The sequence below is a fragment of the Aspergillus brasiliensis genome, assembly GCF_001889945.1.
Source record: "Aspergillus brasiliensis CBS 101740 unplaced genomic scaffold ASPBRscaffold_1, whole genome shotgun sequence".
NCBI classification, from domain to species: domain Eukaryota; kingdom Fungi; phylum Ascomycota; class Eurotiomycetes; order Eurotiales; family Aspergillaceae; genus Aspergillus; species Aspergillus brasiliensis.
The window spans coordinates 3,015,807-3,034,662 of NW_027137442.1; the positions used below are offsets into that span (position 1 = coordinate 3,015,807).

At 50.4% G+C, this 18,856-nt stretch overlaps 7 protein-coding genes across 7 annotated transcripts; 5 read left to right on the plus strand and 2 right to left on the minus strand.

Moving 5' to 3' along the window:
- Nucleotides 1-194: 194 nt before the first annotated feature.
- Nucleotides 195-2,344, minus strand: ASPBRDRAFT_202748 (guanine nucleotide exchange factor MON1; the record flags this gene model as incomplete). The annotated part of the gene is made up of 5 exons (XM_067621645.1): nucleotides 195-203; nucleotides 263-497; nucleotides 565-746; nucleotides 805-1,667; nucleotides 1,726-2,344. 5 exons carry the CDS (start codon nucleotides 2,342-2,344, stop codon nucleotides 195-197), a joined length of 1,908 nt encoding a protein of 635 aa, XP_067485100.1.
- Nucleotides 2,345-2,632: 288 nt separating this feature from the next.
- ASPBRDRAFT_167121 (cellular morphogenesis regulator DopA) lies at nucleotides 2,633-8,920 on the plus strand. Its single transcript, XM_067619605.1, has 7 exons — nucleotides 2,633-2,858; nucleotides 2,922-3,046; nucleotides 3,104-3,253; nucleotides 3,329-5,565; nucleotides 5,661-5,890; nucleotides 5,942-7,407; nucleotides 7,458-8,920. Exons 1-7 carry the CDS (start codon nucleotides 2,768-2,770, stop codon nucleotides 8,718-8,720), a joined length of 5,562 nt encoding a protein of 1,853 aa, XP_067485101.1. The 5' UTR covers nucleotides 2,633-2,767; the 3' UTR covers nucleotides 8,721-8,920.
- A 137-nt stretch (nucleotides 8,921-9,057) lies between these two features.
- On the plus strand, nucleotides 9,058-10,090 carry ASPBRDRAFT_71159 (uncharacterized protein). Its single transcript, XM_067629111.1, has 4 exons — nucleotides 9,058-9,151; nucleotides 9,209-9,381; nucleotides 9,443-9,548; nucleotides 9,607-10,090. The coding sequence occupies exons 2-4, from the start codon at nucleotides 9,224-9,226 to the stop codon at nucleotides 9,688-9,690; spliced, it is 348 nt and encodes a 115-aa protein (XP_067485102.1). The 5' UTR covers nucleotides 9,058-9,151; nucleotides 9,209-9,223; the 3' UTR covers nucleotides 9,691-10,090.
- An 85-nt stretch (nucleotides 10,091-10,175) lies between these two features.
- On the plus strand, nucleotides 10,176-11,210 carry ASPBRDRAFT_50687 (putative HIT finger domain protein; the record flags this gene model as incomplete). The annotated part of the gene is made up of 2 exons (XM_067626587.1): nucleotides 10,176-10,440; nucleotides 10,513-11,210. 2 exons carry the CDS (start codon nucleotides 10,176-10,178, stop codon nucleotides 11,208-11,210), a joined length of 963 nt encoding a protein of 320 aa, XP_067485103.1.
- A 477-nt stretch (nucleotides 11,211-11,687) lies between these two features.
- Nucleotides 11,688-13,752, minus strand: ASPBRDRAFT_191131 (putative glycerol:H+ symporter (Gup1); the record flags this gene model as incomplete). The annotated part of the gene is made up of 4 exons (XM_067620324.1): nucleotides 11,688-12,680; nucleotides 12,729-13,307; nucleotides 13,363-13,430; nucleotides 13,491-13,752. The coding sequence occupies 4 exons, from the start codon at nucleotides 13,750-13,752 to the stop codon at nucleotides 11,688-11,690; spliced, it is 1,902 nt and encodes a 633-aa protein (XP_067485104.1).
- A 461-nt stretch (nucleotides 13,753-14,213) lies between these two features.
- ASPBRDRAFT_37088 (acylphosphatase) lies at nucleotides 14,214-15,017 on the plus strand. The gene is made up of 5 exons (XM_067623654.1): nucleotides 14,214-14,301; nucleotides 14,399-14,429; nucleotides 14,516-14,528; nucleotides 14,593-14,662; nucleotides 14,765-15,017. Exons 1-5 carry the CDS (start codon nucleotides 14,287-14,289, stop codon nucleotides 14,942-14,944), a joined length of 309 nt encoding a protein of 102 aa, XP_067485105.1. The 5' UTR covers nucleotides 14,214-14,286; the 3' UTR covers nucleotides 14,945-15,017.
- Nucleotides 15,018-17,009: 1,992 nt separating this feature from the next.
- On the plus strand, nucleotides 17,010-18,172 carry ASPBRDRAFT_113570 (alternative oxidase; the record flags this gene model as incomplete). The annotated part of the gene is made up of 3 exons (XM_067616753.1): nucleotides 17,010-17,263; nucleotides 17,317-17,607; nucleotides 17,662-18,172. The coding sequence occupies 3 exons, from the start codon at nucleotides 17,010-17,012 to the stop codon at nucleotides 18,170-18,172; spliced, it is 1,056 nt and encodes a 351-aa protein (XP_067485106.1).
- Nucleotides 18,173-18,856: the final 684 nt, after the last annotated feature.

The following is an 18,856-nucleotide window of genomic DNA, read 5'->3' on the forward strand; positions in this document are numbered from 1 at the left end:
GTTACTGAATCATGGTGGTCTTGTGCATAGATGCTATAGGTGTATCTTGAACATAAAGTGAAGCATTATGTAGCCTGATCTTGAAATATTGGAGGAGCTCTTCTTTGGCGTGTTTGAATTAGATCATTCTAGCTAAAAAAATGTTTCCCAAGATAGTTGTATATGCCTCTATCTCATGCAGGGTAAGAAATTAATTAGAATACCTGGTAATGACTGTCAGTAAGTGTCCTCGGCTTGGGATAGAAACTGTTGCCTAACTCACCGCACCACCAATAATGAACAATCTTTCTTCTTCTTGATGCACCCATTCTATTATCTTGCTTGCGCTCTGAGCAAGTGCATTTCGGTTCGCATTTGTATTTGCAACGCAATAGAATTCGAAGACGGGTGTCACCCATGCAAACGAGCTTGACGATTGCGAGACACAGTGATGGATCTTGACGTGGGTATGCTTCGCATGGATGCTTGCGTGCAGATTGTTGTAGGTGGACATTAGTCTGAAGACAAGATCATCATTAGTACTGAGAAATAATGGCATACTCGGGGAAAGCGAAAAGTGCGTACCTGCGACGTCGGGATATTGAAGAAAACTCCGGGTCATATGAGGACATGGTAAATTGTACATTGGCCCGTGACTTGTATAGAAAATGATGCAAGACGGTTCCTGGAACTATGTCTGTTGTGCTGGGGCGGCCCTTGTCAACAGCTTCCCGGATGATTTTGAGACTGCCGTTCTTTTCCAATTGCTGTTGAAGTACTAAGTTAGCCTGCTGGTATGTAATTACAAATAGCGCGGTCACAAACCTCTACAAATGCATCGCGCATGCCTTGCATCTCGAAGAAGCTCTCCTTATTGGCGCTTATAAGAATGATAGCAACAGACTCTTCTTTGGTGGTTGTATCGTCGGCAGTACTACCAGTGTCCTCTCGAAGATCGAGGAAGCTCACATACATATAGAGGTACCCACTGCTGTTGAAGCCCGGTAGGCACACTGGGATCCAGCTCTCGCCACCGCCAGCTTTGACAGCTTCGGCTTCAAATATCATGTTAAAAAGGAGCTGCAGATCGCCGGGATGCAGAGAATGCTTCTTAGGCCGGACGACACTCACAAGCCGACCACCTGCCACGACCAAGCCATAGAGAAGGCTGCTGACCTTGGTCTTCAGAAGTGTGTTATTGATCGCTTGCCTATGAGACTTGCGGATCTTGAGGCATTCCAATGCGGAAAGTAGCGTGGATGGGGATCCTCTCGTGAAGCTGTCGGCTAACGTGAAGAGAAGCGTCTCAGAGCCTTGTAGTGGCCGCTTGAGGTCGGTAGATGGGCGAATAGAGAAGAGGTGGGTTAAAGATGGCAAGGTCAAAGTAGACAAGATCTGCATATATAGGGCTTCCAACTGGAGTTTGAGCTGAGTTTCACTCTCAAGCATGCGACTGATCGCAGCCAGGTACAATGGTCCCTTGTTGACGACCACGAACTTTGTATCACCGGCGGAGAAGCTGCTTAGATGGTCTTTGGAATCTTCGAAGAAAGAGATGATAGTTTGAATTACGCCGACATAGGTCGATATCAGACCACCGTCGCCATGTCGCGTCCATATGGGTTTGCCAGCAGCTGAAAGGATAATGTAGTGTTTCCGTTTCGCCTTCCAATTTTCCAGAACCAATTCTGCACGGATTTGTTGGTTTAGTAGATGCAAGAACTGCAATTAGCGAGTCATACGCACCTTCGTTCTCCCCATCTTCCCCTACGTCTCCCACGGGCTCAAACTCCGAGACAAAGTCGTCTTCTACATCGTCCGCTTGAAATTCCGGAAATTGCAAGAGTCCCGTGTTCTGTTGACGAAGAAGACCAGGCTCCGTTGCCAGAAAGTCACCAAAGACGTTTTCGACGTCGCCGAGATCCCCTTGAGGTACGGAGCTCCTGATGCTAGCACTATCGCCAGCTTCGCTTCCTCTTGGGCTGGCCAAGTGGCTGAGGCTCGCCTTGGCCTTCAGTGCGCCTTGTAGATTGCGTGCAGCAAAAGTATCTTTCCCCGTATCTTGAGAAGCAACATCTGGAAGAGATACCGCAGTGGTAGCCCTGGACTGGAGAGCCGGTTGTGCAGGCTGTCGCGGTACTCGGAGAGATGCCCCTCCTTCATCCAACAGATTCAACGTGCCTGGACGGGGGGGAAGAGGCGGTGGCCGTTCATCAAGGACGGTGCTGCGGTCACCGCCAGTAGTTTCTGTAGATCCCGTAGTCTCCTGGCCGGACAATGTAGTGTCGTCGTCACGGGGGGTCTGAGCTTGCGTAATGCCATGATCGGGGGAGTCCTGCGCCGGACCGGAGTCCGTCGAATCCATGCTCTCAGCTCGCGCGCACCGCGTCCTAGCTGGGTATCATCTATAAATCGAGTTCGTAGCGAAAACGGAGTTCCTAGCTTGGAAAAACAAGTCGAAAGACGCCATATGAATGAAGAAACATATGCCACATCGTGGGAGTTGCAGGGCCGCGATGCGACGGCGGGCGGGTGGAGGAAACAAGCATTAGTAGTTTAGATCGAGCGACCGGAGGAGAGAAGATGGAGCCTCCCGGCGGAGCTCCCCAAAGGCGGGCGGACGCCAGATAGACGGAAACATGGCCGCCTGGCCCTTTCGCAACATCAGCTCCAACCAGCCAGACCAAACTAGCCTTCCCACCTCAGTTTGGCCCGATGCACAAGATATGATGAGGCGCGATCTGCAGTCACATTTTCACGACAGAATCAATCATCCGACAATCGCACCATGAGCCTTGATCCGAGCTCGTTTCCGAGGTCGAATTCCCCCGCAAGCTCCGACAGCTCGCTCACGCGCTCCCGACTACGGGGGAAAGAAGGTCGGTCACTCATGGGTGTACAGCTTTTCGTTTATTACATACTAATATCTGTGGTTTTTCTAGAGCCGCTGAAGAAGGATAAGAACTATCGTCGTTATGCGTCCACAGTTGAACGAGCCCTGTCGCTATTCGATACTGCTTTGCAGGAATGGGCGGATTACATCTCCTTCCTGAGCCGACTGCTCAAGGTACGATCCACTATATAACACGGTCGTGATACGCTTTACTCATGGCTATTACTATAGGCCCTTCAATCCCATCCTGGGGACATGCCCATTGTGCCTCATAAACAACTGGTTGCGAAACGACTTTCTCAGTGCCTTAACCCTTCCTTGCCGTCCGGTGTCCATCAGAAGGCTCTCGAAGTATATACGTACATTTTCAATCTGATAAAGGTCTGCTTTCAACACTCAGCTTTCTGGATAATTCCATTGCTTGCTTTTTGCTAATCTTTTTCTTTGGTTCTCTAGCCGGAAGGACTGTCGCACGACCTGCCCTTATACCTCCCCGGTATCGCGCCCACTTTGACGTTCGCCTCGCTCACGGTCCGCCCCCTCTTCCTGTCTCTTGTGGAAACATACATATGCAATCTGGAACCATGGGCAATTCGACCGGCCCTCAAGGCCATCCTTCTGGCCCTTCTGCCAGGACTGGAAGAAGAAACAAGCGATGACTTTGACCCTACCATGCGACTCGTCAACAAGTTCCGCGACATCGCGAGTAAGATGGATACATATAAACAGGAAGCGGAGACTAGTCCAAGCGGGCACTACTTCTGGCAGTGCCTGTTCCTGGCGTCCATAACTAGCCCTAGCCGACGTTCAGGTGTACTTGCCTACCTGAATCGTTACCTACCGAAGCTCGGCATCACAGATCGCAGACCGAGCAAAAGTGATGTGAACAATGCTAAGGATCTACCTCATGATATCTCTGTGGCAGCGGACTCAGTAATTCTGCCGGAACCTGGTTTGCTGATACGGTGTTTCGCCACTGGACTAGCAGATGAACAAGTCCTTGTCCAGCGGAATTTCCTTGACTTGCTTGTGACACACATACCCTTGAGCTCACCTATCTTGCAAGCTAGAATTACCAAGGATGATCTTCAAAGACTGATTGTCGCAGCTGTTGGAGTTGTGTCTCGGCGAGACATGAGTCTGAACAGGAGGTTATGGGCCTGGCTCCTTGGCCCGGAGCCTCCCAACGATCGGCCCTCCTTCGAAGCCCGCAATTCTATATCTGATAACACCACTCAACCGGTCCCTGACGCCCAAGAAATATCACAGTCCGAATACTTCAGTAGATTTGGTCTGACTCCGTTGGTGAACGGTCTTCTTGCGATGATTGACAAAGATACCGAAGTACCCTCAGAGAAGACGAGGCCTTTTCGCGTATCGCTGTCCCTGATGGACCGATGGGAGGTTGGCGGCTATATTGTGCCCGAAGTGTTCTTGCCAATCATGCGAAGTGTTCAGGCTTTTGAATCGAAGGCGCCAAAAAATCATTTCGAAGAGGTTTTCCGCAGTGCCAGTTCTTTCTTCGATGGCGTGGAAAGCGGAGTCATTTTCTCCGAACTTCTGCATCTGATTGACTGGAAACCCAAAGATTTGGCAACTGGACATGAAAAGGTACTGAAAAATCTGGAGCTCGCGCATTTCATCCTCGAAAACTTCAATGTGCGCGAAGAGGACATGGTACTTGCACATGTGCCTTTGCTGACTCTCTCCACCATCATCAAATTGAGCGAACTTTCTCCGGAAAAGAATCCCAAGTTGGACCAAGAGCGGCTGCGTGCCGTAGCAACTGGACTGTCCCGAGTCATGACCTCCTTAACCGGCTTGCTCAGCGAGAGAGCATTCACGAAGAAGTCCGATACCCATAAGGCGGATGGCTCCTACTCCGATGTCCCTGGCTCTCAGATTCTGAGTAGGATTCACGCATTTTATGAACAAAGCAAGCAGAGCCTCGATCCTCAACCTCTTCCATTCGCCCCTAAGCCTCTGGGGGAACTCATTATCAGTAATGCCTACGAACAAGCGATTGAGGCTCTCGATGGCCCCGGGGATGCCACACAGATGCAAGAACGAATAAGCCTTCTCATAATCATGTTGAAGAAGCTTCCGAAAACAAAGATCCTGCGCGACAGACGTCTCTACTTCGCACTCTGTAATCGCGTCCGTGCTGGTCAAGTAGAGACATCCACCGCCTCCTTCGCAGCCATTTCCTCGATTGCGTCCGCCATAACGAGCATGTATTTCATCCACAGCCCTGGGTACTACATCACTTATGAGGATGTATCCGATTTGATTCCAGCCCTTGTCAACCGGCTGTGGCAATATCTTTCGCCGCTGAATCCCAAGTTTCATGTCGAGGCAGTTCGCTCGTTGTGGCATTTGCATTCCGTTTCATGGACCGATCACCTGGTTGAGGCTGCAATCACTTCTTTGATGGTGGACGTGTCAAACGGGCATCGTCAATCGTCGTCTGCAGAGCAAGCCGGGAGATACTTTGTTCTCTGGTCTCACAGTCATCACGGGACATATGAGCTCCCTCCGAAGCATCTGCATAATGTGCCTCAGCTGGGGATCTCTTACCAGTCATCGATGCTCGAGCGCCCACTTTTTATCGTCTTGGACTTACTCAACCAGGGCGTCAATGAAGCCTCCCAAGTCGTACATCGCTGGCTTGAAGACTTGTCTTCCATACATAAGTAAGTTTGACACCCTCCGATATTCTGCTATGCTGCCTTGATGCTATTTAATCCAATCTGGAAATCCTGCGTTGAACAGTGCTTATGCTCCACAGAGTTTTCCGTATGGTAGTTTCGAGGCTCGATCGTCTTTTTCAGCAGTCAGAGAATTCGGAGCCAGACACTGCGAATCCCACTGTATCTCCAGACGACTACAGAGAGTGCAGCTATCTACTACAGACGATATCCAATCTTATATCAACGCTTTCTCATAATGGGTGGATAAGTTTGCTCACACAAACGCTGGTACAGATAGAGAAACACAAGGATACGCCAGCATCTGAAGGTCGGTTCTAACAAGCATGTCCTATGATCAGAATTCTGATGGTACTTGCAGATAACGCTGGAGCCCAGAGTCTTCATGCTGTCATTTTTCAAGCATCTCTCAAGGTTGTTAGTGGGCATACGACGGCTGCTCATCAAGGCTTGGATGAGATCAAACTGCAACAAACTGCGCTGCTTGTGATGCGTCAACTTCTGCTGGGTCCTGGGGCCGAGGAGGTGGCCGAATCGGGCATTGACTCCTTCCTTGTGGATAGGCTGTCCAGTGTGCTCGATAAAGGCGGCAGTGTCGGCATTCAGGCAGCACTCATCGACACTCTCCTCGCAGCGCTGAAGGTTCGATTTGCTCAAGCGTACCTGCCACCACCTCCGCCACGGCCAAAGCATCAAAGGACTGGCTCCCGTGAGCGTCTGACAAGCCCATCTATTTTGTCCTTCACAAGCGACAAACCTGATAAATCTCTTGCATTGCCCCCTCTGCCTCAGCCCCCTCAGCAACTTCTCGAGTGCCTTCTGAAGGGCATAAGCTCCCCAAACTCCAGGGAGATTGTGGAGAGGTGGACAATATTGCTTTGCGAAGTACTTCCACTCTACGCAGGATCGATCTTCCAGATCATCCTGATGTTAGTGGAATGCTTCTGTAAGGAAATCCAATTGGCCTATGCGAGCCTTCAGCTATCTTTCAAGCGCACCGAGGGTTGGCCAGAAGATCGCTCTGAATACGCAACGATCGCTCTACTCACTGGTCTCGAGACTTGCATCGCAACTGCCCACGAGCGTCTGCTATCGGAAGAAGCCCATGTACCAGCTGCCAAGAGCCCGGACCAGAATCATGGGTTCTTTGGAAACATGGTGTCAGGCGTCTTTGCGTCTGAACAGAGCCATGCTCGATCCAGCGCGGCCAATAGCCGCCTTACCGTGTTGCTTTGCTTTCAAGACGCCGTAAGACTCTGCTTTACGATATGGTCGTGGGGCGCGGTAGAACGAAGCACCCTCCCTCAAGATCCCGAATCCTTGGCATCTTTCCAGTATACATCCTTACGTATGAGGAATAGATCGCGTCGGATTTTGGAACATCTGTTTACGGCCGAGGCACTTGAATGCCTTGAAACTGCGGTAGAGGTGTGGACTAAGTCAGACAGCGACACTTCCTCCCTGATCATCAATCTGCTCCATACGCTGGATGGATCACGTCCAAAGATCACAATCCCAGCCGTATTCAACTCCATCTACACGCGAACCAACCCCGCCGCATTGGAACCTAACCGCAAGTCCACATTGACCGCAAGCCTTACAGAGTCTGAGCTGGCAGGTTTCCTGGTGACTTATGCCAGGTCACTTGACGATGATGTTCTCGACGAAATTTGGGCAGATTGCACTACTTTCTTACGAGATGTTTTGAGTAACCCTTTTCCGCATAGGCAGATCCTTCCGCGATTAGTGGAATTCGCAGCGATCCTTGGGGCGAAATTGGAGAATACGAGCTTTGGAGAAGATCGACGAATGAGGAAGGAGTTAGGAGTAAGTTTCACCTATCTTTGACTTGATGTGGCTATGCTGACGACTTCTAGGATGTACTCCTGCGTCTTCTGACAGCAATATTCACCAGCAAGCCCATGGGTCTTTCGCAAGAGTCAGCACTTCTTGGCCGAGCATCCATTGACTATGACAGTGGGTCACTCCCACATGTTGGACCAGATGACCTGCTCAGCATTCTTGCCGCCTCTATGCCCGCATGTACGACCACTCTGGGCGATTCGGATCGTATTAACACCGCGGTGTCTGGTATATCCACTCATATAGTCGGGCCCCTCTTTCGCGCACGCCTCTTTCCGAATAACGTAAGTCGGAATTTTATGGCACTGCTCCAGCACATAGCCAAGATTCCCACTGCTTCGAAGATTTGGAAGAAGGATATATCCGATGCTTTCAACGACCCGAAGTTCTTCGGGATGCAGCTGGATCTGGTAAAAGATGGCTGGATGAACCTCTTGCGGCAATGGGTGCTGGCGGACAAAGATCGAATGTCCGAGCTGATGTCCCGACTCACTCCGCCGAGTACTGCAGGGATCATGTTTGGCGTCGGGGCTTCTGCTGCCCGTCTAGAAGCGGATCGAAAGGCCCAATTGAACCTCCGCAGGATTAGTCTCCTCATCCTGTCTGCCAACAATGACTACTTCGTGGCGGAGCTACCTGCACTCCTTCAGAAACTGGAGGATCTCCTAGGAGCGACCAGTTCCTCGTCCCCATCGTCTACGACCCGGTCGGAGGTTTTCATGGTTTTACGCGCCCTCGCCCTCAAGAGCACTGCCACTACTTTGGCCCCCTTCTGGCCGTTGATGAATTCCGAGCTTCAGGAGGCCATCTCGGCGGTTTCACTAGGCCAACAGCAGGAGGTGTACAACCCCTATGCGCTGCTACAGGCGTGTAAGCTGCTGGATACCTTGCTTATCCTTGCTCCTGATGACTTCCAACTTCTCGAATGGCTTTACGTTACCGACACCATCGACGCGGTCTACCCGCCGGAGCGCTTTGAACCCATGGCGCTCGCTGACGAAATATCGCAGAGCTTGGGAGCTCGCGGATCGGCCGCGTCGGATGGACTCGGGGAGACAGCCGATCCCAGCCAGGGGGTGAAACAGCCAAGCCTTACTGCCGACTGGATCCGCGAAACAGCAAAGGATGAGATTGTTGAACGGGTTCTTCGGCCTTTCTTCGATCAGCTCAGCATTCATGCATTCGAGAGCACGTATAGCATGGGCCATCCGCGGTTAGACGTCTGCCGAGACGACCTGTTGGCGGACTTGTTCAACGAAAGTACGATGGCCAACTAACAGCGTCATTCATTTATTTACAGTTCCTGTTACCTAGCGAGCCTCTCTTGTATTATACCCAATGCCTGTATGCCAGACTCCGCGCTGTCCGTAATAACTGAGATCTGCGATCTCTATCTTACTATGGTAGATAGAACTGTGTTCCCCAGCATTTGCCTTGGGGCGTTATGCGAATACGTATTAAGCAGGTTGTATCCATGGAACAGTCTAGTAACATCTCCGCACATAGCTTAGCGACCAACAGCACTTAGTGACCAATTGTTGGCGGCAAATACAATAACCAGCAGCATAATTGGGGGTGGAAGGAGATCGGAGACGCGCGCCGTGGATAATTGGGCCGGCAGCAGCCGCAGTCTCCGCCCAAAACAGCAACGCCAACGTCACTCATCCCAAGCTTCCCCCCAGCGCCCCCAACTTCAACTCCTCGTAATGTGAGAAGAAACCAAATCATTCTGCCTAGCGATGCTCTGTACTGATCGCGACTGCAGACTACCAGATAGTTCATGACGATGAACGCGTGCAAGAGAATGTTGCCCGGCCTGATCTCCGTCGCAAGCAAGTCGGCATTTGTCCCGGCGCGGAGCTTTTCGGTCTCGCCCTTTATGAGGGAAGCTGCGCCTACTCTGCCTACGAAGAAGCCTGTAGGCGCATTTCGTGGAGGGTATGCTTACTCTGGACTACGCTTGATCCAAGGATCTACTAGCTTACTGATTATGAACTAGTCTCTTCGGGTTTCTTACTGGCGCGCTTGCTGCCAGCGCCGGTGTCTACTTCTATGTCCTGGGCGAGTACAGGATCGCGAACGAGATGCTGACGGAAGATATCATCGTACGTATATCAATCCCTCCCAGTTCTCATTTACAAGAGCTACTAACCAGGTAATCAGGCTCTTCAAGGAGCTACACAAAAGCTGCAGACGTACATTGGTGAACTAGAAAGGAAGGTCGACCAGTTGCAGAAGAAGAAATAGGCTTGAACATTAACATTAATGCTGAAGTTATTACCCCGTTCATTCCATCCCTTCATTTGTTCACCCTGCCATTGTTAGTCCGGGCATTCATCTTCATATTCCCTCTTCTGTTTTGCCTCGCAGTTTCTTCTTCGGGTCTTAGCTTCATGTTGTTTAGTTCCACTTGCAGGGTCTGGCACGGACGAGCGCCAGGAGTATAATAGCGATGGGAAAGCTCATAATAATCCAACGACCCTGTATTTGGAGAGTATTCCTCCCTATGTACACTAATACTTGCCATGGATGTGTTCTTCGATCATCTAGTAGTATATCAGCCAGTTGGCGGCGAATCGCTGGCGTCATCGGGCAAAGCTCCCTGCAAACAAGACAAACTGCGGCACGGGACCATCTCCGTCTCGACCATCCATTTTCGCGGAGATTCCAATCCATCAAGTCCATTGCATTTACATCCTAAACCGAATCATGAACCCCATCCTCTCCTAAACATGTATCACGTCGAACTCCTCCCCAGCACAACCACCCACGCTACTCCCGGGTGGACCTATGTCCCCGATCGCGGCTTCGACCCAGCCAAAGCCGCCATCACGCCCGCCATCGGCCGCAAACGCGGAATTCGAGATCCAGGCCGAGCGGACCTCTCCTCGCGACAGAATAATGCCATCGTTCGACATCTCGCGGAACTCGATCGCGAGAATCACCGGGATGTGCAGATCTCGATTCCCGTAAAACAGAAAGATGCGTCTGGTCGAGGTATGCATACCACCGCTCCTGCCTTCAGAGACACACATCCTCCTAGCCTACATCATCACTAATCCTCACCAGGAACAAGAGGCAAAGTCACCTCGAACGTACGACGAATTCTACAATCCCAAAAGACCTTCCGCAACTACCTCGACGATGAAGAAGCCGCCCTAGCGCAGCAAGCATCCAGCCAGCAAACCCAACAACAAACCTCCACCTCATCCTCGCATCGCCCCTCCATCAACAAAATCACCAAACCCTCTTCTTCTTCTCGTCGCAGCTCAACACCCCTGACAGCACCGACACCCAAACCCGACACCTCCTCTCGCAGCAACCGCAAGCAACAACAACAACAATCCTCCACCACCGTCCCGACCTCCTCCCGCGCCTCAACCGTAACCACCCCCGCCGAAACAGAAACAGAAGGACAGACACCCGTACCCGACAAAGACCAACCCCAAGACAAAGACGCCGAGGAGGAGAAGGAAGAGCAGAATCCTCACGAACTCATCAAATCTGAACACGATAACGACCCTCTCCTCAAATCATACATCCCCTCCGCGCCCTCGGAACGCATCATGCAGGCCTTGCTTTCCGAGCCCCCCTTGACGTATCATGCATCGCGCGCTGGTCCGCCGATTGCGAGGAAATCGCCGCGGTATTTCTGCTGTATGTGTGGGTATTGGGGAAAGATTCGGTGCAAGAATTGCCACTTGAGGACTTGTGGGTTGGGTTGTTATAAGGTTCATGAGGATTCGAGGTGCGGCGCATTTTTCTAATCGGAGGAAGAGCTGAGACGGATGGTGAGATTATTTCATATGGGTTGGGGTGGCTTAGGCTGCTGCTGCTGCTGCTGTTTCTGATCCTGAATCCGGTTCTACGCGGACTCGCGTCGCTCTCATTACTCAGTCTGGGTGGTTACGATAGTAGATCTCTACTGGGGGCTTACTAGAGCCAGAGGGCTGCATGCTGTGGTATGGCTAGGGGTGGGTGAATTATAGTGTTCAGACAGCACTGTATCCCAACCTTTGCGTTCAAGCTCAGGACACCATTATCGGGTGGTCTGACGAAAAGCTCTCGAGCCGCTCGACTACGGAGAAATCAGGGTGCATATCCCTACACATGAAGTCCCGCGCTGACAGCGGGACAACACTCATTACTTGGACATTTTGATACCCTATTAGATGCTACTAATTATGCTATTCCAATTCTAGCCATGCGTCTAAGCGACTGCTGTATAATATTCACAGATAGAATCAATATTTCAAGTCAATACCAGCCCGTGCTTCCTCCTCACGGATCTCAAACATGACCTGCACTCCAACGAATAGAGCACAGCACGCTGAGATAAGGTAGATGATGCCGGCCCAGGATCCCAGTATGCCAGCCAAAAGACCCTCCAACCCATCTAGTCCTAAAGCGAATCCCACTAAGTTTGCGATCATCATCATGAGAACGTTGCCAACTGCTCCGACTCCACACAGGACGCGGTACGCTGTCGGGCGGGAACGCCATCGGCTGGCTGGGAACAGTAGTCTGCCAATGACTTCAGGGAGAACGAAGAGAGTTATCAGCCAGCCCCACATGAGGAGACGAGGGTTGATATCATGCCAGAGAGCAACGAAAGTGAAAACAATGAGGGTGTTAAAGATTTGGCGGGCCTTGGCGTAGATCCCCGAAGATTTGCCGCGGTCGGCATTTCCCCTGCTACCTCCACCCAGAGGCACGTAGAGATAGCGCACAATCCAACGGTTGAAGGAGCGGTGCCATGCGCGCCAAAAGGAGGAGGGAGAGTAATTGTTCGAAACGCAGCGTATCATATTCTCGGTCGGGTCAATCCCGTCGACCAATGCCCAGAAACGGAAGAACCGCCATGGAATCAGAAGTTTGAGCCAAATGATATGCAGATTGAAGTATGCCAACATGCTGAGTTGGCCGGCTGTGTACAGGGACCAGTCGGGAGATGCTTTCGAGATAGCCACGGCGTAGATAAAATGCAGTATCAGCTCCATGGCGAGAAGTGTCAGGAAAAAGCGAACCCCATAGAGTACTGTGCGGGTCCGCGTGAGAGAAAGAGGCGCGTATCTTTGCTGGGAGATGTAGTCGTTAAAGGTCAAGATAGGGCCGGTCAAGTAAAGAGGGGCGTAAAGAACATAGGCAAGGTAATAACGCCCATTGAACGCAGCTGGCTCCGCAGGGATACTGACACGGTCACGCTCCGACAGTGCTGCGGGATCGACTTGTTTCTTCTTATGTCTGTTAATTTGGTTTCAGTACAGATACGGGACCGAACTTACTTCGATGGGACTGGCGGCGGGGTAGTCGAGGCTCCAATAGTAATCCATGTTAAAGCTGATCAATCGAAGGATCGTGATGTTGAAGAGGATCTCCCATCGGGGCATGATACCGCCAAAACCGTCAAGGTAGCGACCCCAGAGTACTAAGGATGCTTCCTGATCTGTACTACCCGGAGACACGAACAAAGAAGCTACCCGTTCCAAAGGGTAGCCGGCACAGAGTTCATTCGCAAGCAGCGTTCCAATGTTGAACATCCAGGTCGCCGCAGGTATGTACTTCCTGGGAAGATTCTTGGAGATTTTGTAGTTCACATATAGAATGGCGAGGACTTTCAGCGCGGAAACACCGTGAAGAGCTGTAATGAACACAAGCGCGAAATAAAAGTCGAAGCTTATCCGCTGAGTGAGACGAGCATCCGCAGCAAGAACGGCCGGGGAAGCCTTGGAAGGCCCGACATCTCCAGCAGCTGGGCGTACATAGCTATTGTACAGACGACGAAGCAATGGGTGTCCGACTAGTAGCACCAACAGGTAGGGTATGTTATCGCGGAACGAGGAATACTGGTCATCGGAGTTGTCCTAGCAGAACAAAGAAGTCAGCGTCTGATTTATAGCAATTGAACGAGCTACTTACAACTTGACGCCCAGGTATCCAGCCAGGTGATAGCAGATGAGCATAAGTCGGATATGAAGGATGGCTTTCTACATTGATACAGTCAGCATGGTTGTTCCCTCTGCAACCGAGAAGTGGTGTTAGCTGACCCTGCGATACCCCAATGGCCGTGATGAACATCAATGGCACAGCGATCAAGAAGATCACATAGTAGATGTAGAACTCAAAGGTCCGCCATTTTGGAGGAGGAGCATTGCGCGCAATCGCAATGGCACGGGCATCTTTGGCGGAGGCAGCTCGCGTGTCGCCCGCGGCAGCTTTGGGCGGAGTACTAGAAGAGGTAGTAAGACGAGTGTCTAGAGTATCGAGGGAGTATAATCTCCGAAGCCACGAGAGTCCTGAAGGAGGCATTTTAGCACTCGCATTTCGTAGTGCAACCCCTCAGAGACAAAGGTAGAGGGCAGACACCAAAGAGACGGAGTGCGGAGAGAGCAACAGGAACGGGATGTTGGGGAGATCATCGCTGCTTCCATTTTTGGCTCAGGGGCGGATCTCCGCTGGGTCACGGGCTGCTGATTATGCCGCTGTCGCACTGCATATAGAACACTCAACACCGATCAATCTGGAGAACATGAAGAACTCTTCATATCCATTATAATTGATCCAATAGCCATAATTTCGATGTATGTCCGATTTAGTAGTTATGGTGCACTTTGAACTGGCTCGATAAGTGACTAATACAGATAAACATGCATTGATTGGCCACAGTCCAGATCCGACCAAATCAAGACTAGCGTATTGCAGTCGCGGACCCCTCATGATATCAGATGACTAAGCCCATCGCTGCCTCACCAGCCTCAAGAGAACAATAGCCACGATCCACTAGACGTCAGAAGACTTGTATATCTTCTTATGATTTGGAAGAGGTCATATACATCTATCAAGATGGCATCACACCGCGTAAGACTACTCCCCAAGCATCAACCCTATGCACAACGCATCCTTCCCTTTGTCAGCTACGTCATCTATAACAGATGAACTAACATGACTACCCCAGATCGCATTCAAAGTGTCTGGCACGGTCCAGGGTAAGTTCTCGTCAATGCTCCTTAAACGCATAACCGCGGAAGCGCTCTTGTATGCTAGACAGATCTAACATATAACCCTCTTTCAGGGGTGGGTTTCCGGTATGTGTACCCGGCCGTCTGCACGCTATAGATGCATTTCTCGCTAATATGCCGCGATCTCTAGGGACTTTACACAGAAGAGAGCCACCGAGCATGATGTAAAAGGCTGGGTGAAGAACACACATTGTGGAAGGGTCTGTAGCAGCCTATCATATTCTTGTCTGGCATCATTTCCTTCTCTTTTGAAAAGCACCCTCTTCATCATATTGTCCAGGTAAGATGCTGAGACCATACAGGTAGAAGGAGAAGCCCAAGGAACCGAGGATTCTCTACAGAAGTTCCTCAAAGACATCAACAACGGGCCCCGCCATGCGCATGTTGTCAAGTTAGAGAAGAAGGAAATCGCGCCCAAGGATGGCGAGGTAGAATTCGGGTTCATGAAGACTTCGGAGTCGGGGTATGAGGCTATGCAATAATTGCTTTCTATAACATGTGTGTTACTCTAAGTTGAAGTCCCTATTAAACAATCTATTCGTTTCTTTCCCATCAATTACATAGTAGATAGCGACGTATTGATCCTAACCCCTCCGATTCCGAGTAACCTCGTATTGAAAAGTCCCCCAAAAGCCAAGCCAGCATCTTCCTAAGCAATGACAACATCAAACGGAAAATCCAGGAGAAACAAATAGGGAGTTTATTTCTAATATGTTCACCGGGCCCCTGTCTGACGTCGTGGGCCAGTGATGAATGGATCGAGCAGACCCCGGCGCAATCCCGAGCTATCTTCGGCATGCCTTGACTCAAAACGACGTTCCGGGTTCTCCCGGTAAGGCGACCCTCATTTTTAGAACACGGGGGGCTTACAGTATACACTAAGTCATCCTTCAACTAACTGTTGTCACAGATGCTTGGTCGCAAAAGCATACTCATCTTACTCTCATAATCTAGAAAATAAATTGCAATGCCTCTACGTTTATCTCAACCAGCACAGCGAGAAGAGAAGGAGTCTCATGCATAACCTTTCAGAGCAGTCAATCTAGTAGTTTCATCCACAGGATACCAGTTGACAGCAACTCAAGTCGCCGATCAAGATATCAACCATGTAAGAGACTAAGAGTAGATACGGGGTTCGCACCCCGACAGACACCGAGCACACAAAATGCCGAATAGAACTGAAACTAAAACAAGGGAAGGATCCCGGTCACGGGGACCAGACCAGAATACAAGGTGAAGTCCGTAATCAGATAACAGCAGCGAAATTACCCCGAATTTTCGTCTCGTTCATCGACTGGCAAAGAGATAATGGGAAGCATTTTGGATGTGCTTTCACTTCGTGTGTAGCCAGAGAACACAAGTTAACTATGTCCTCATCAATGAAGCCCATCTATAAGGTGTAGTCATCGAGTTCTACTATCAAAAGACATCCAATACATCCTGTACCTTCTACGTAAGTTCTAGGCTGCGCTGGGGGGTGGGTTCCTAGATTGACCCACCGGGAACTGCAGGCGCTTGGAGCTTAAACTTGGTTATTATGAAGTGTCACACTGGCACTGCCCTGCGGTTCAATGCGAGGGAGTCAGTTCTAGTTAACTAGTTGTCGTAACGTAATTGCTTGTAATAGGTGTTGAGGTAGGCTATGCACTATTGAGACCTGGGAATGAAAAATGGTTTTTCGATCTGCGGTGTACATACTTGGATTGGGGAGTTCAATGCCGAGCCTGTAGTATTTGGGCTATTGCTAACGCTATTTACTTATTGTGTATCCCTTTGGTGGTGATCAAGGTCGATGCTAGATATATGCACAGTAGGGATGGGAGAAGGAGGGAGGCTTCAAGGAGGTTCGCAGATAGGCTTTACGCTTGATAATTGAGCACATCTGACGCAATCACATTCTGCGCTGTGGTTTAGGTACTTAGTTATCTAAAAGTCTAATTGATTATGAATACAAGAGAAGAAATCAGGTTTACTTTTGAACAGTAATCGATAATCATGAAAAGGCAGAAGACAGTCCCAAAAATACCGTACCTGGCGTGGCGAGTAACAAGACCTTGTAAAATACCCTTTCCAACGATCGACACCCATCCCGAACATCAACATCATCCATGGATACGAAATTGCTTGAAAATCTCTGTTGTAAACATGGCTGAGCAGATTAGAGCATTAATGCTAACATAATCAGGGAGTGGAAAATCTCCACTGGCTCCTTGGTATAGATGGATCCGGGTCTTTTCGATCCGCGTGACTCTCACTTCCTGCCGCTTTGTATGTATGGTTCCGGGTGCCAGTGCCACTCCCGGGTTTTGCCGACACTCTCTGCCCTGTAGAGTCATACCCTGGGAATGAGACAATGAATAGATCTTGAAAAATTTTGCTGGGGCTGAGAGTATAAATAGGGATGGGGTTGGAGAGGGGGATGTATGTGTAATCAGTCAGATACACAGGATATTCAAATCAATCACTAAGTGATTACTACCTTTACTGGGTTTCTTCTCATACCTTCTACTACTACTACGATATCATACCGACTGGTTATTTACCGAAATGAACTCGTTAGCAGCCACGGCGCCCATTCGGGTTGCTATACCAAAGTCATATATGCACATCGCAACTCGAAATTACTCCAGTGTCATTGCCATGAGCGGTCTGCGCTGTAGCGCATCGTTGGGGGCAACCAGACATCAGACAGCTGGAAAGCGATTTATATCTACCACACCCAAGTCGCAGATCAAGGAATTCTTTCCTCCCCCGACAGCTCCTCATGTGAAGGAGGTGGAAACAGCTTGGGTCCATCCTGTGTAAGTTCATCTCCCGCGCATGCCTGTTAGTGAGCGGACGCTGACCATACCAGCTATACGGAAGAGCAGATGAAACAAGTCGCGATCGCTCACCGTGACGCAAAGAACTGGGCCGACTGGGTTGCGCTGGGAACGGTGCGGATGCTGAGATGGGGCATGGATCTTGTGACTGGATACCGGCACCCGCCACCAGGCAGGGAACACGAGGCCAAGTTCAAAATGACAGAGCAGAAGTGGCTTACGCGCTTTATCTTCCTGGAGAGCGTGGCTGGCGTACCAGGCATGGTCGGAGGCATGCTGCGACATTTGAGAAGTTTGCGGCGTATGAAGAGAGATAACGGATGGTATGGTTACTCCCCCGCAATACTCAAGGACCACAGACACTGATCCCCGCTTAGGATTGAGACTCTGCTCGAAGAAGCATACAATGAACGTATGCATTTGCTGACCTTCCTCAAGCTCGCAGAGCCCGGATGGTTCATGCGCCTGATGGTCCTCGGAGCACAGGGAGTTTTCTTCAACGGATTCTTCCTGTCTTACCTCATGTCGCCACGCATATGCCACCGGTTCGTCGGTTATCTCGAAGAGGAAGCGGTGATCACATATACTCGCGCCATCAAGGAGATTGAAGCTGGCAGTCTCCCCGCATGGGAGAAGACCGAGGCCCCCGAGATTGCTGTGCAGTATTGGAAGATGCCAGAGGATCAGCGCAGCATGAAGGATCTCTTACTGTATGTTCGGGCGGATGAAGCCAAACATCGGGAGGTGAACCACACACTGGGAAACCTAAACCAGGCGATCGACCCTAACCCATATGCCGCAAAGTACAAGGATCCGACAAAGCCGCATCCCAACAAGGGGATTGCAATCCTGAAACCCACGGGATGGGAGCGGGAGGAGGTAATCTGAGTTCACATGCCAGATATTCATGGTTTTCTTTCACAGACATCCGGCTGGACCGGCTCTACCATGCGGCTTGAGCGTCAGCATATTCTTGTCAGTGCAACATCGGGCTTATTGATCTGGTGTTGGTGTTTCAAAAATTCTTAGATTAGCACCTTTTGATTCTAACGAATAGATCTCCTCTCAATAATGTGATAATGAATCTCAAGAACATGGTTAATGATTCAAGTGTCTGCACCGAGGTCTGCTCCGAAATGATTCAGGAGGGGGATGATATATCCCACCAGTGATGAGCGCGGGTGTTCCTGAGCCCAACGATGGATGGCTTCAATGGAAATCCGTGCCGAAGTTTGGATGCGGGGCTTCCAGGCACCGGGGGGGACGCTAAGCCCAGCCGGGTCAAGGGCCGCCCGGCCGGATGACTTTCTTGGAACGCTTTGCTTGAGCAGTTCCTCGAAAGGAGGCGGATATCTGGAGTTTGGGATCACGTCCTGACTCGAGCTTGATGAGGCGAACAGCCCTACCTCAGGGGGAGGAGCTGAATAAGAAGGCAAAAGAAAAGGAAAAAGAAAGAAAAGAAAAGCAATAGGCACTGCTATAAATAACAGTGCAGGCCTACTTATCTAGAAAGTACCACGACAACTTCCGGTGGCCGACGAGTTGGCACCGCGGCCATCGACCCGCTTCTCC